The sequence below is a fragment of the Pristiophorus japonicus genome, chromosome 15 (assembly GCF_044704955.1).
Source record: "Pristiophorus japonicus isolate sPriJap1 chromosome 15, sPriJap1.hap1, whole genome shotgun sequence".
NCBI lineage: Eukaryota > Metazoa > Chordata > Chondrichthyes > Pristiophoridae > Pristiophorus > Pristiophorus japonicus.
The window spans coordinates 62,861,388-62,877,499 of NC_091991.1; the positions used below are offsets into that span (position 1 = coordinate 62,861,388).

Genomic DNA, 16,112 nt, shown 5'->3' on the forward strand with positions numbered 1-16,112 from the left:
CTTCCTCCCACACCGCTCTTTGAGCCACACATTTAACTCTCTGATCTGCTTGACCCTATGCCAATTTGCGCGTGGCTCAGGTAGTAATTCAGAGATTATTATCCTTAAGGTTCTGCTTATTAATTTAGACCGTAGTTCCTCAATCTCCCCCAGCACAACCTCATTCTTAGTTCTACCTATGTCATTGGTTCCTACATGGACCATGACAACTGAATCCTTCCCCTCCCACTCCAAATTGTTCTCCATCACGAAGAGTAATCCTTAACCCTGGCACCGGGCACAAACTCCGGAAAGCCCGGAACGCCCTGTCGCGGCTGCAGAGAACAGTATCTATCCCCCTGATCACTACCACAATCATTCCTTCCTTCTCCTCCCACTTGGATAGCCCCCTGTATCATGGTGCCGTGGTCAGTTTGCCCATCCTCCCTGCAGTCGTTTTCCTCATCCGTACAGGGAACAAGTACCTCGTATCTGTTGGGACAGGGTCAAGGGCTGAGGCTCCTCCATCACTGCATCCTGGGTCCCCATACCCTCCTGTCCCTGACCATTGCTTAACTCTACTATTGAACCTTAAGGGTGTGACTGCCTCCTGAAGCAAAGTGTCCACGTAACTCTCCTTCCCTGATGCATCGCATGTCTGCAGCTCATACTCCAGCTCAACAATTCTCAGCCGAAGTTCCTCGAACTGCACTTACTGCAGATGTGGTTGCTCGGGATCGCAATGTTCTCTGCCAACTCCCACATGCTGCAGTTACGACACAACACCTAACCTGCCATCTCTAACCTTGTTTTATTTATTAATTAGTTAAATCTTTGATTCAATCGTTATTTTAGTTTTGTTCAATTATTTTATGTTTTAAGTTATTAATTTAAGTACTAGCAAATGACAGTTTCTCAGCTCTTAATTTAACATCCTTCCCTAACTTAGAAAGCAAAGAAAATGTAATACTCACCAACCTATCATCTACCTGCTCTCCTGTGACATCACTCTGATTTTTTTGTTTGCTGTTGTTGTTTTTGAATCGGACTCTCCCTGCTCTTTTTAAGGCGCGCCTTCCGGTTTCGGGCCTCTATTCTTGCATATTTTGAGCGAGAGCATGAAGATTGTGCAGTTTGCAAATCGGGCAGGAATCCCATAAAAGAAATTCCATGACAATATCCTGGAATCCACATCCACGTTCCATGCGGATAGGTCTAAGCTCGCTAGCCAACAAAATACCATTTAAATGACTATACTCTAAGCTTAACCTTCTGCCAAATGTGGTCTCATTCTTAAGGAATGAGAAAGGAGAAGGAATGAAGAAAAAGGTTTGAAACTAATCACAAGCAATTTGCTGTGACTGAGAATGCTAAGACTGTTAACATGACTAAGTAATTAATAAAATTTCTTATTGAAACTTTTGCAGTTATCACGCCCTATAAAGAATCACCTCCAGTAGATGTGTGCTATAGACATGGAGGTATACAGTGAAACCTGTACAAATGGACCCCCCCCCCCAAAAAAAAAAGGACACTCATTGACAGTCCCAAATAACTTACATTGTAATAGATAAGCTGCACCCTGAAACTACGGACACTCACTGATTACGAACAACTTTCAATGCAGCAAATCCATTTGCAACTTAAAACAAGGGACACACGGGTAAGCACAAGGCAGCATCGGGTGGAAAAATGGCTTTTGTGTAATGGAGCTCTTTACTCAGCATCCAGTGGCAGAGAAACCACTCTATCTCTGGGACTGATTGCTTGCACAACTCTATCCCAAGGATAAAGGGGTTTTTCTACCGCTATGGATGCTGGCAGAAAGAATTTGCCATTCAACAAAAGCCGGGAACTGCCACTTGGGAGGGAGTAGTTGGGGCCTGAAATTGTGGGAGGCTCAAGAGTTGGGAGGGGTGGGGAAACTGGAGACTCGGAAAGAGAGAGAGAGAGAGAGAGACGGAGACTGGGGAGTGGGGGCTTGGGGAAAAGATAGAGACTGTGTGGAGGTTTCCCCTTTTCCTTGCCCTCGGTTTCCCATCTTCACCTGTTCATAGGTGGCCTCCTGTTTCTCCGAACTTCTCACGCAACAGCTGCTGGCGCAAAACCAAATAAAGATTCTCAGCTACAGGGGACCCAACCTATAGAAGTTAAATCCAATAACATTTGTAGATGTCACGTGATCCAACATCGCATGGTCAGTTATCATATAAAAAACAGATCTGCCATCTCAGAACCAGTTTCTTTGTAAAATCCAAGCAGTAACTGATTTGAATATTGAACTGCCAAAGTATATTTTGATTGCATTAAGGTACAGCGACTTACTTTATCTCCTTCTCTATTTGCTGCTGCTCTCGGTTCAGTTTACCCAACTCTTTTTTCCTGGCTCTCAATTCTTCCTCTGCTGTGGCCAGCTTCATTTTCTGACTATTTATAACTTTATTGCTTGCTTCAAGATCTTTGCCAAGATCTTCTATAAACATCTCATTATAATACAAAAGAAAGAGTTCCAACTGAATCCTGCTTTCTTTCAGCTCTTCTATCAACAATTGGTAACGATCTGCCTGAGCATATAAAAAAAATATTTAGTGTGAATGAAAGTATTCATTATTAAAATATAAAAAATATTTAATGATCATCAAATATTATTGCTTAGTTCTAAAAATACAAGCTAGATAAAAAAAAATCTAACATAATAAAGCAAAACATTTTTATATAATGTGGTATCATGCATTTGCAATTTTGGTGTAGGTGGAGCCTAAGGTGGCAGCGACCCTTGTTATTTTTATGGAGCCCAGAGGAGCACTCCTGCTCCTCCTGGCCCAACAAAAATAATTTTAGCACTTACCTTTTTTGTTCTGCCAGGTTTTACTGAGTGGAGCGTGCACAGCAGACACTTGGCCCAGTAGGCAATTAAAAAAAATAAAGACTTGAATTTATATAGCGCCTTTTACGTCCACCAAACGTCCCAAAGTGCTTTACAGCCGATGAAATACATTTTTTGAAGTGCAGTCATAATGTAGGAAACGTGCAGTTGTGCACAGCAATCTCCCATAATAATGACCTGATAATCTGTTTTTACTGATGTTAATTGAGGGATAAATATAGGGCAGGACACCAGGGATAACTCCCCAGTTCTTTTTCAAAATAGTGCCATGGGATAGTTTATGAGAGAGCAGATGGGGCCTTGGTTTAACGTCTCATCCGAAAGACGGCACCTCTGACAGAGCAGCATTCCCTCAGAACTGCTCTGGAGTGTCAGCCTAGATTTTTGTGCTCACGTCACTGGGACTTGAAACCACAACCTTCTGACTCAGAGGCAAGGGTGCTACCAACAGAGCCACAACTGACAGCTCTAAAATAATATAGCAATTGAACCCAGGAACTCAATGGCATTATTCAACTGTAGCTGAGGTAGTTTCATGACAATTAAATCTTTTAACTTCTAGTGTTGTTTTCCAACCACATTTTAATCTATTGTTTCTTATTCTCTGTGCCTCGTACCATCCTTGACTAAGGTGCCCCAGACAACTTTCTCCCATGCCAAACTGCAAATGTCTATCAGAAATATGTATGAGCGCATTTTACACACACGGGGTGGACATTTTGCTGTAAATTCAAGATGACACTAATGTAGTAGTACTCTGTAAAATAATGGGACTAAAGGCAGACAAGTCCTCTGGACCTGATACCTTACATCCTAAGGTCTTGAGAAGTGGCTGCAGAGATAGTGGATGCATTGGTTGTAATCTACCAAAATTCCCTGGATTCTGGAGTGGTCCCAGCAGATTGGAAAACAGCAAATGTAATGCCCCTATTTAAAAAAGGAGGTAAACAAAAAGCAGGAATCTATAGGCCAGTTAGCCTAATGTCTGTCGTTGGGAAAATGCTGGAGTCCATTATTAAGGAAGCAGTAGTGAGACATGTGGAAAAGCATGATTCAATCAAGCAGAGAGTCAGCATGGTTTTATGAAAGGGAAATCATGTTTGACAAATTTGCTGGAGTACTTTGAGGATGTAACGAGCAAGGTGGATAAGGAGGAACCAGTGGATGTGATGTATTTGGATTTCCAGAAGGCATTCGATAAGGTGCCACATAAAAGGTTACTGTGCAAGATAAAAGCCCACGGAGTTGGGGGTAATATATGGATAGAGGATTGGCTAACTAACAGAAATGAGAATCGGGATAAATAGGTCATTTTCTGGTTGGTAAACAATGACCAGTGGGGTGCCGCAGGGATCGGTGCTGGGTCCTCAACTATTTACAGTCTATATTAATGACTTGGATGAAGGGCCCGAGAGTAATGTAGCCAAGTTTGCTGATGATACAAAGAGGTGGGAAAAGCAAATTGTGAGGAGGACACAAAAAATCTGCAACGGGGTATAGACAGGCTAAGTGAATGGGCAAAAATTTGGCAGCTGGAGTATAGGGCCCAAGTTTCCACAAGAAAAAAAACGGGCGCCCCTCCGAGCTGGGCGCCCGTTTTTCGCGCCTAAAACGGCACCTAAAAAAATCCTCGGTATTCTCCACCTACTTACAGGTCCTCTGGCCCTCGGCGCAGCAGCACGAGCTGTGGGGGGGGCGGAGCCAGGTCCCGGCGCTGAAAACAGTGCCGGGACCTCTGCACATGCACGCTACAGTCGGCACGCAAGTGCAGTAACTCCAGGCGCCGAACTGTGTGGGAGGGGCCCGAAGCACGCAGCCCCTAGCCCTGGCCGAATGGCCTCACTGGAGCTGTGTGAATAAGGCTCCTCCCACGGCCAGCTCCTGCTCCCCGCCCCCGATAAGACCCGCCCCCCGGACCAGACACCCGCTCCGCTCCCCCCCCCGCCGACCAGACCCGACACCCGCTCCTCCCCCCACCCCGCCGACCAGACCCGACATCCGCTCCCCCCCCCCCCGCCGACCAGACCTCCGACACCCGCTCCCCCACCCCCCCGACCAGACACCCGCTTCCCCCCCACCCCACCCCGCCCCGAGACCCGCCCCCCCCCCCCCCCGACTGACCCGACCCGACCTCCTGTTCCCCGACCCGACCCGCCCCCCCCCACTGGACCCGACTCCCAAACTGGATCCGATCTGATCTCTCCCTTCCCCACCCCCCCACCTCTCTCCCCCCGTCCCGCTCTCTCCCTCTCTCTCTCCCCCCCCCCCCCATCTCTCTCTCTCTCTCTCTCTCTCTCTCTCTCCCTCCCTCCCTCCTCCCCCCCCTCTCTCCCTCCCTCCCTCTCTCTCTCTCTCTCTCTCTCTCTCCCTCCCTCTCTCCCTCTCTCTCTCTCTCTCCCCCTCCCGCTCAGCGACACGAACGGCTTTCTCCCCCCCCCCTCCCGCTCAGCGGCACGAACGGCTGCAGAATTCTCCCTGGCTGAAGCACTTTCACACAGGTAGGAAGATGGTTTATTTAATCTTTTCTTGGCTTATAAATGTTTATTCAGGTTGGATTTATTTGTATAATATTTGTAGAAGTATAAATAAGGATTTATTGTCGAATTTAATGAGTTCCCTTCCCCCCCCCCCCCTCCCCCTCCCCACCTCGTTCTGGACGCCTAATTTGTAACCTGCGCCTGATTTTTTAATGTGTAGAACAGGTTTTTTCAGTTCTACAAAAATCTTCACTGGCTCCATTCTACTTTAGTTTGGAGTACATTTTCACTGTGGAAACTTTCAAATCAGGCGTCAGTGGCCGGACACGCCCCCTTTTGAAGAAAAAATTCTGTTCTAAACTAGAACTGTTCTACCTGATTAGAACTGCAGAAAAAAAAATGTGGAGAATTGCGATTTCTAAAATAGTCCGTTCTCCACCAGTTGCTCCTAAAAATCAGGCGCGAATCATGTGGAAACTTGGGCCCATAATGTGGGAAAATGTGAGGTTATCCACTTTGGCAGAAATAATAGAAAAGCAAATTATAATTTAAATGGAGAAAAATTGCAAAGTGCTGCAGTTCAGAGAGACCTGGGGCTCCTTGTGCATGAAACACAAAAAGTTATTATGCAGGCACAGCAAGAAAACAGGAAGGCAAATAGAATGTTGGCCTTTATTGCAAGGGGGATAGAGTATAAAAGCAGAGAAGTCCTGCTAAACTGTACAGGGTATTGGTGAGGCCACACCTGGAGTACTGCGTACAGTTCTGATCTCTGTATTTAAGGAAGGATATACTTGCATTGGAGATTATTCAGAGAAGGTTCACCAGGTTGATTCCGGAAATGAGGAGGTTGACTTATGAGGACAGATTGGGTAGGCTGGGCCTATGCACATTGGAGTTCAGAAGAATGAGAGGTGATCTTATCGAAACATATAAGATAATGAGGGGGCTCGACAAAGTGGATGCAGAGAGGATATTTCCACTCATAGGGGAAACTAAAACTAGGGGACGTAGTCTTAGAATAAGGGGCCGCCGATTTAAAACTGAGATGAGGAGAAATATCTTCTCCGACGGTTGTAAATCTATGGAATTCTCTGCCCCAGAGAGCTGTGGAGGCTGGGTCATTGAATATATTTAAGGCGGAGATAGACATATTTTTGAGCGATAAGAGAGTAAAGGTTATGGGGAGCGGGTAGGGAAGTGGAGTTGAGTCCATGATCAGGTCAGCCATGATCTTATTGAATGGCAGAGCAAGCTTGAGGGGCCAAATGGCCTACAATTCTTATGTTCATAAAAATACAAGAATTTACACAGAGATTTATAGTTCCCTTAAATTTGAATTGGATCTTGCCAACTAGGAGTAGGAGCATGATACTTTTGCATTTCAGGAAAAATACCAGCACATCACCACTTACATTCTTTGCTCTGCTGATATTATTTATTTAAATTTCATGGGCTTGGAAAGTTCTGTTTCAGTGCTATGCTCCAACAGAGCAGTGTCAAGAACGTGGTTTCTCAAACTATATGGACCAAAAATTAAAAATCAGTACTCATCTGAGCAAGAAAAATAAGGAGTCAGCATCGCAGAAGTGAGAGCAGCCAGTTTTGCAGACGCCATTATCATGGAGCCGAGGAAAGCAGGGCTTAAGCACTCACCAAGCATCATTAGAGGAAAGAGTGGGTCAGGAACTCAGCATGATAAGGTGGAGGAACATGGTTTGAAAGCAGCCAAGATTTCTGACAGCAGAGCACCTGGAGCTTCCTGGTTCGTATGGAACATTAACCTCGGAACCACCTGGAGTTACCATTTCCATATCTGACCATTTCTGCACAAGCGATTTTCTTTAAACAGAAAAATAGGCAATGCAACTTTCAATTACCTCTTCTTTCTCATGCTTCGCATGCTTGCGCTCAACTGTCACATTTTTCTTTTTGTTGTAGTTAAACCGAGCTTCTTCTTCCGCATTCATCATTTCTTTCTTCCTCTTGTCATATTCATTAGACAGTTCCCCAGAGTTGCTAACTTGTTCAAACAGTTGAGTTCTCTCTTTGGGTTTCTTCATTGCTATGTTCTCCACAGCTCCCTACAGTAGAAATGTAGTGTGTTAAAACTTGACTGGATAATTAGTGAATAATATAAATATCCAACAAAATACTAGTAAAATAAATGCTTTCAATTGCCGGTTTTAGTGAAATATTTTGCTGCTGCGTACCTTGCAAACACCCACACAGAAATCTTATTACATTTTACCACCTGGGTTTGTCTTTAACTCACTATTTCATTTATATTACTTTGTTTTATTCCCCCCATAAGCTGTACTGTACTGAGCTCGCAACTGTGGCCCAATCACCTCAAGGCTCAACACTGATTTTTTTCCACAGTACAGAAGGAAGCTATTCAGCCCATTGTCTGTGCCAGTTCTTTGCTAGAGAAAATCCAAAACCAATCACACTACCCTACTTCCTTCAGATAGCTCTGCATCTTTCTCTGCTTCAAATATTTACCAAATTTTCTCTTAAAAGATGAAATGGTATCTGACTCAATTACTTTCTGTGGCGAAGTATTTCATAGGATATACGGCACAGAAACAGGCCAGTGGGCTCAGCCAAACCATGCCATGTTTATGTTCCACGTGAGCCTCCTCCCGTCTTTCCTCACCTACATCTATCAGCTTTATATTCCCTTCTCCCTCATATCTTGTCGAGCCTCTTCTTAAATGCGTCTATACTATTCGCTTCAACCACTCCCTGTGGTACCAAGTTTCACATTCTCACCACTCTTTGGGTAAAGAGGTTTCTTCTGAATTCCCTGTTGGATTTCTTGTTTATCTTATATTGATGGCCTCTAGTTATGTTCTTCCCCACGTGGAAACATTCTATCTGTATCCACTGTATCAAAACCTTTCATAATTTTAAAAGACCTCTATTACGTCAACCATCAGCCTTTTTTAAGGGATAAGAGACCCAGCCTGTTCATCCTTTCCTGCTAAGTATACCCTCGCATTTCTGGTATAATCCTTGTAAATCTTCTCTGCACCCTCTCCAGTGCCTTTATATCTTTTTTATAATATAGCAACCAGAACTTTTTGTACTTGCGGTTTAACCAAGGTACGATACAGGTTTAACATAACTTCCCTACTTTTCAATTCTATACCTCGAGAAATAAACCCTCGTGCTTGGTTTGCTTTTTTATGGCCGTACAGTTCTTGGAAATATGTTAGAGCCATAGGAATGCTTTAGCTAAGATTAACGAGCATGACTCTAGTTTTGAAGAAAGGCTTAAAATATTAGGACTGTTTTACTGGAACAGAGAAGATAAAGGCAATGAAGATTAAGCACAATGTATTTAAAACTAGCAGAAAAGTTTGTAAAAACCTGATTTGTGCTGAATTCAATTTGCACTTAAAATTCCATTATCTCTTGCATCGATTTCTGGCAAATTATGCTGAAAAAATCTGCGCAATCATGTGGAAACTCCAGGACCTGGAGTACATCACTTCCAAACCAATGAGCATCTATTTACCATAATTCCACTATTGAAGCATTTAAAGGGAAACTAAATAATCACACGAGGGAGAAAGGAATAGGATATGACGATAGGGTTAAATGAAGAGGGGTGGAAGGAGGCTCATGTGCAGCATAAACACGGCAGAGACCAGTTGGACTGAATGGCCTGTTTCTGTGCTGTAGATTCTATGTAACTCTGCGTAATTCTTTGTTTCATGGCCATCAACCAACTTTCTATTCATGCTGTTAGATTTCCTTTTATGCCATACACCTGCACCCCTCGAGAGCGCGGTCGTGAAAATGAAGTCACTGGGTCATTAAACGACAGAGAAGACACTGTGCAGAGGCACAAAAGGGATACGTGTTCACCTTCAGCCATCGGATGAATTCCAAAAGTGTCTGAAGATAAGATAAACTAAAGGGGGGGGGGGGGAGGATTCAGGAAAGAGTAAGTTTAAAAACAGCAAGTGAAATGTCAAGGCTCTAGAGCAGAGCAGAGTTCTGGATAAAAATAAGCACTGGGTCAGGAAGGGACAGAGAGAGTAACAAAGGTAATAGGGCATCACTGACTAAGGTGACATCAGGGAAAAACAGAAAAAAAATCAAAGTTAAAGGCACTATATCTGAATGCGCTAAGCATTCGCAACAAAATAGATGAGAAGCGCAGTTAGAAATTAATAGGTTTGATCCAATAGCAATTACGGAGACGTGGTAGCAAAGTGACCACGTTTATGAATTAAATATTCCAGGATACTTAACTTTCAGAAGAGATAGGCAAAATGGAAAAGGAGATGGAGTAGCCCTGATGAATGATGGAATAAAGACAGTAGAGAGAAAGGATCTTAGCTCGGAAAATCAAGTAGTAGAATCAGTTTGGTTGGAGCTAAGAAACAGCAAGGGGCAGAAAACATTGGTGGGAGTTGTTTATAGGCCCCCAAACTGTAGTGGTAATGTAGGGCAGAGCATAAATCAGAAAATTAGAGGTGCATGTAATAAGAGTAATACAGTAATCATAGGGGAACTTTAATCTACATATAGACTGGGCAAACCAAATATGCAGTAATATTGTGGAGGCCGAATTCATGGAATGTGTACAAGATGGTTTTCTAGATCAGTTTAGGAGCCAACTAGAGAACAGGCTATTTTAGATCTAGTATTGTGGAATAAGATAAGGTTAATGAATAACCTTGCAGTAAAGGGGCCTTTAGGGAAGAGTGATAATATAATACAATTTTATATTGAGTTTGAAAGTGATTTAGTTAAATCCAAAACTATGGTCTTAAATCTAAACAGAGCTAATTATGTAGGTATAAGGGGCGAGTTGGCTAAGGTAGATTGGGAAACGACATTAAAAGGTATGACGGTAGACAAGCATTGGTTAGCATTTAAAGAATTAGGGGCCGAAATTGCCCCTTTTTGAAGAGCCGTTACCGGTAACAGGTCAGTAAGCACCTACTGCTCAGTTGGGGCGGAGGTACCGACATTTGAAAAATTGTCCTTTATTTTTGTGGCGGTGCTCGCTACCGCCCCACCGGGCACACACCGACCTGCGGCATCCCCCTTTCCATCCCACGTGGGAAATTGCCTAGTGGGAGCAGATCGGCCACCGCTCGGTGCCCCAACAGCTTTCCCCAGCGGGAAGCTGCTAGTGGCTGGCCTTAAAGGGGAGGATGCACTGCCATGGCCGCCATTTTATTTTAATAGTCGGCCGACTCCAAAGTCAGCCTGACAATGGCGGCCATGGGCACCCTCCCTTGAGTAGCGGGCCGTTGGCCCGGCCAAAACGCTCCCTGGTGCCCCAGTGGGCCCAACTAAATTTTGTGCAGAGCTCACAGTGGCCCTCCCCTTTAACTGAAGGGGAGGGATATTGTGACACGTCATAAGCGTCGCCACGCTAACCGCCCACCTTCCACCCCGCTCCCGAATAATTTCGGCCCCTCGGTCAACCCAAACACCGCCCGGAGAAAATAAAAACTTTTCAGACCTCAATTTGGATTTTCAGAAGTAATTCGATAAGGTGCCACACAAGATTTTATTAAACAAAATTAGGGCTCATGGGATTGGGGGTAATATACCAGCATGGATTGAGGATTGATTAACAGACAGAAAACAGAGAGTAGGAATAAACGGGTTATTTTCCGGTTGGCAGGCTGTGACTAGTGAGGTGCCGCAAGGATTGGTGCTTGGGCCCCAGCTATTCACAATCTATATCAATGATTTGGATGAGGCGACCAAATGTAATATATCTTAGTTTGCTGATGCTACAAAGCTAGGTGGAAATGTAAGTTGTGAGGAGTATGCAAAGAGGCTTCAAGGGGATATAGCCAAGCTAAGTGAATGGGCAAGAACATGGCAAATGGAATATAATGTGGAGAAATGTGAAAGTTATCCACTTTGGAAGGAAAAATAGAAAAGCAGAGTATTTTTTAAATGGTGAGAGATTGGGAAATGTTGGTATTCAGAGGGACCTGGGTATCCTTGTACATGAATTACTGAAAGTTAACATGCAGGTACAGCAAGCAATTAAGATAACAAAGTTGGCCTTTATTAGAAGAGGATTTGAGTGTGAGTAAAGACATCTTAGTGCAATTACATAGGGTCCTGGTGAAACCGCACCGGGAGTATTGAGTACAGTTTTGGTCTTACCGAAGGAAGGATATACTTGCCATAGAGGGAGTGCAACAAACGTTCACCAGACTGGTTCCTGGGATGGGGGGATTGTTGCATGAGGGGAGATTGAGGAGACTAGGCCTATATTCTCTAGAGTTTAAAAGAATGAGAGCTGATCTTGTTGAAACATACAAAATTCTTACAGGGCTTGACAGGGTAGATGCAGGGAGGATGTTCTTATCCTCAGTGGGAAATCAGTCTGCTGAGTACCCACCTAACACAAGTTTCAACAGAAATTGTCAGACGTCTATTTCTCGACCTTTTGTTGACACCTTCTGAAAATCACTATGCATTCATTCTACTATATTTCATTTATCTTTCCAATGTCATATCTTCAAAAAATGTTTTAAATATGTTAAATGTGACTTACCTGTAACAAATCAATGCTGGTCTATAGTTGCCTAATTTATCCCTCTCTTCCTTATTGAAAGGTGTTACATTGGCTGCTCGAGACCCACAAGTACAACTTGCAGATTGAAAAATTGTGACCAGAGCCCTTGTTAGTTGCTCTCTGTCTTCTTTGAAAAGCCATTAGGGCCTGATGACTTATCCAACTCAAGTTCTGCTAACTTTTTCAGAAACAATTCTTTCTTTAGTTTTCTCTAACATTTGTCCCATATCGTCCTCTAGTATATATACTCTCAATTCCACCAAAAACTGCTGCAAAATTTTTATTTAGTATCTCTGCCATTACACCATCTTCCACAATTAAGACTCCCACTTCATCCGAATGGTCATACCCTCACTAACTTTTTATATGCTTATAAAGGCCCTTACATTTTCCTTTTATGTTATCTTCTAGTCTTTATTTATATTCCCCCCATTCTCACTTCTAATCTGCTTTTTCACATCCTTTGTGATTTTTAGTATTGTTGGCCTCAATCTTATCATATGTCCCCCTTTTAAGTTTGTTTATTTTAGTCTCTCAATCTATGCAGCCAATACATTATTCTTTTTCTCTCTGATCCACATTTGAAGATTTCTTGCAGCTGTTCTGTTTGCTAACTTTATGTCCAGTTAATTTGGACCAGGTCCCCTCTTGTCTCAAGTCTTATTACTCCTCTAAGATCATCTTAGAGTACAAGAACAACTTCACACTCAACAACAACCTTTATTTACATAGCACCTTTAACATAGTAAAACATCCCAATGTGCTTCACAGCAGTGTTATAAAACAAAACAGATAAATTTGACACCGATCCACACAATAAGAAATTACGGCAGATGATCAAAAGCTTGGTTAAAGAAGTAGGTTTTAAACATAGAAAATAGGTGCAGGAGTAGGCCATTTGGCCCTTCGAGCCTGCACCACATTCAATATGATCATGGCTGATCATGCACTTCAGTACCCCACTCCTGCTTTCTCTCCATACTCCTTGATCCCTTTAGCCGTAAGGGCCACATCTAACTCCTTTTTGAATATACCTAACGAACTGGCCTCAACAACTTTCTGTGGTAGAGAATTCCACAGATTCGCAACTCTCTGAGTGAAGAAGTTTCTCCTCATCTCAGTCCTAAATGGCTCACCCCTTATTCTTAGACTGTGTCCCCTGGTTCTGAACTTCCCCAACATCGAGAACATTCTTCCTGCATCTAACCTGTCCAATCCCTTCAGAATGTTATATGTTTCTATGAGATCCCCTCTCATTCTTCTAAATTCCAGTGAATATAAGCCTAGTCGATCCAGTCTTTCTTCGTATGTCAGTCCTGCCATCCCGGGAATCAGTCTGGTGAACCTTCGCTGCACTCCCTCAATAGCAAGAATGTCCTTCCTCAGATTAGGAGACCAAAACTGCACACAATATTCAAGGTGTGGCCTCACCAAGGCCCTGTTCTACTGCAGTAAGACCTCCCTGCTCCTCTACTCAAATCCTCTTACTATGAAGGCCAATATGCCATTTGCCTTCTTCACCACCTGCTGTACCTGTATGCCAACTTTCAAATGACTGATGTACCATGACACTCAGGTCTCATTGCACCTCCCCTTTTACTAATCGGTCACCATTCAGATAATAATCTGCCTTCCTGTTTTTACCACCAAAGTGGATAACCTCATATTTATCTACATTATACCGCAACTGCCATGTATTTGCCCACTCACCTAACCTGTCCAAGTCACCCTGCAGCCTCTTAGCATCCTCCTCACAGCTCACACTGCCACCCAGCTTAGTGCCATCTGCAAATTTGGAGATATTACATTCAATTCCTTTGTCTAATTCATTGATGTATATTGTAAATAGCTGGGGTCCCAGCACTGAACCTTGTGTTACCCCACTAGTCACTGCCTGCCATTCTGAAAAGGACCCATTTATTCCTACTCTTTGCTTCCTGTCTGCCAACCAGTTCTCTATCCACATCAGTACATTACCCCCAATACCAATGTGCTTTCATTTTGCACACTAATCTCTTGTGTATGACCTTGTCAAAAGCCTTTTGAAAGTCTAAATACACCACATCCACTGGCTCCCCTTGTCCACTCTACTAGTTACATCCTCAAAAAATTCTAGAAGATTTGTCAAGCATGGTTTCCCTATCATAAATCCACGCTGACTTGGACCGATCCTGTCATTGCTTTCCAAATGCGCTGCTATTACATCTTTAATAATTGATTCCAACATTCTCCCCACCGCCGATGTCAGGCTGACCGGTCGAAAATTCCCTGTTTTCTCTCTCCCTCCTTTTTTTTTTAAAGTGGGGTTACATTAGTTGTTGATGCCAGTTCATTGGATATATTCAAGAGGGAGTTGGATATGGCCCTTATGGCTAAAGGGATCAAAGGGTATGGAGAGAAAGCAGGAAAGGGATACTGAGGTGAATGATCTTATTGAATGGTGGTGCAGGCTCGAAGGGCCAAATGGCCTACTCCTGCATCTATTTTCTATGTTTCTATGAGCTACCCTCTAGTCCATAGGAACTGATCCAGAGTCTATAGAATGTTGGAAAATGACCACCAATGCGTCCACTATTTCTAGGGCCACTTCCTTAAGTACTCTGGGATGCAGACCATCAGGCCCTGGGGATTTATCGGTCTTCAATCCCATCCATTTTCCTAACACAATTTGCTGACTAATAAGGATTTCCTTTAGTTCCTCCTTCTCGCTAAATCCTCGGTCCCCTCGTATTTCCGGAAGGTTATTTGTGTCTTCCTTAGTGAAGACAGAACCAAAGTATTTGTTCAATTGGTCTGCCATTTCTTTGTTCCCCATTATAAATTCACCTGATTCTGATTGTAGAGGAGGAAAGAGAGGTACAGAGGTTTGGGAGGGAGTTCCAGAGCTGAGAGCCCAAGCAGCTGAATGTACGGCCACCGGTGGTTGAGAAGTTATGATCAGGGATGCTCTAGAGAGCAGAATTTGAGGAGCATAGACATCTCGTGGGGTTGTGAGATTAGCGATAGGGAGGGGCAAGGCCATGGAGGGATTTATAAACAAGGATGAGAATTTTGAAATCGAGGCGTTGTTTAACAAGGGCTAATGTAGGTCAGAAAGCACAGGGGTGATCGTGACTTGGTGCGATTTAGGACACGGGCTGCTGAGTTTTGGATGACCTCAAGTTTACGAAGTATAGAATGTGGGAGGTCAGCCAGAAGTGCATTGGTGTAGTCAGGTCTAGAGGTAACAAAGGCATGGATGAGGGTTCCAGCAGCAGAAGAGCTGAGGAAGGGGCGAAGGCGGGCAATGTTACGGAGGTGGAAATAGGCGGTTTTAGTTATGCCGCAGATATGTAGTCGGAAGCTCATTTCAGGGTCAAATATGATGCCTAGATTGCGAATAGTTTGGTTTAGCCTCAGATTGATGCTAGGGAGTGGAATGGTTAGGGAACGCAGTTAGTGCGGTGACCAAAGACAATGACTTTTGTCTTCCCAATATTTAATTGCAGAAAATTTCTGCTCATCCAGTACTGGATAATTTAGACCATGGAAGTGACAAGAGAATTGGTGGCGAGGTAGAGCTGTATGTCGTCAACGTACACGTGGAAACTGACTCCGTGTTTTCAGATTATATCACCGAGGGTCAGCATAAAGATGAGAAATAGGAGGGGGCCCAGGATAGATCCTTGGGGGACATCAGAGGTAACGATGCGGGAGTGGGAAGAGAAGCCATTGCAGGAGATTTTCTGGCTACGATTAGATAGGTGAGTATGGAACCAGGTGAGCGCAGACCCACCCAGCTGGACAATGGTGGAGGCGTTGGAGGAGGATGGAATGGTCAACTGTGTCAAAGGCTGCAGACAGGTCCAGGAAGACGAGGAGGGATAGTTTACCTTTGTCACAGTCACAAAGGATGTAATTTGTGACTTTGATGAGAGCCGTTTCGATACTGTGGCAGTGGCGAAAACCAGATTGAAGGGATTCAAACATTGAGTTCCGGGAAGGATGGTCACGGATGTGGGAGGCGACAACATGTTCAAGGACTTTGGACAGGAAAGGGAGGTTGGATATGGGGTGGCAGCTAGCAAGGGTTTTATTTTTGAGGAGAGAAGTGATGACCACAGATTTGAAGGAGAGGGGAACAGTATCCGAGGAGAGAGAACCATTAACAATGTCGGCTAACATGGGAGCCAAAAAGGAAGTTGGCTGGTCAGCAGTTTAG

The 16,112-nt window shown here is 43.8% G+C and overlaps 1 protein-coding gene across 2 annotated transcripts in view; it reads right to left on the minus strand.

Moving 5' to 3' along the window:
• Positions 1-16,112, minus strand: part of LOC139280811 (structural maintenance of chromosomes protein 1B-like) — a 171,929-nt gene that overhangs the window by 145,452 nt on the left and 10,365 nt on the right. For both annotated transcript variants that reach the window (XR_011596769.1, XM_070900530.1), the window contains exons 4-5: positions 7,224-7,427; positions 2,305-2,543 (exon numbers count right to left, since the gene is read on the minus strand). Coding sequence is in view for 1 of the 2 variants with exons in the window: in XM_070900530.1 (XP_070756631.1) it covers positions 2,305-2,543; positions 7,224-7,427 (443 nt within the window). In the remaining variant the exon portion in view is untranslated. The remainder of the gene's footprint in view (positions 1-2,304; positions 2,544-7,223; positions 7,428-16,112) is intronic.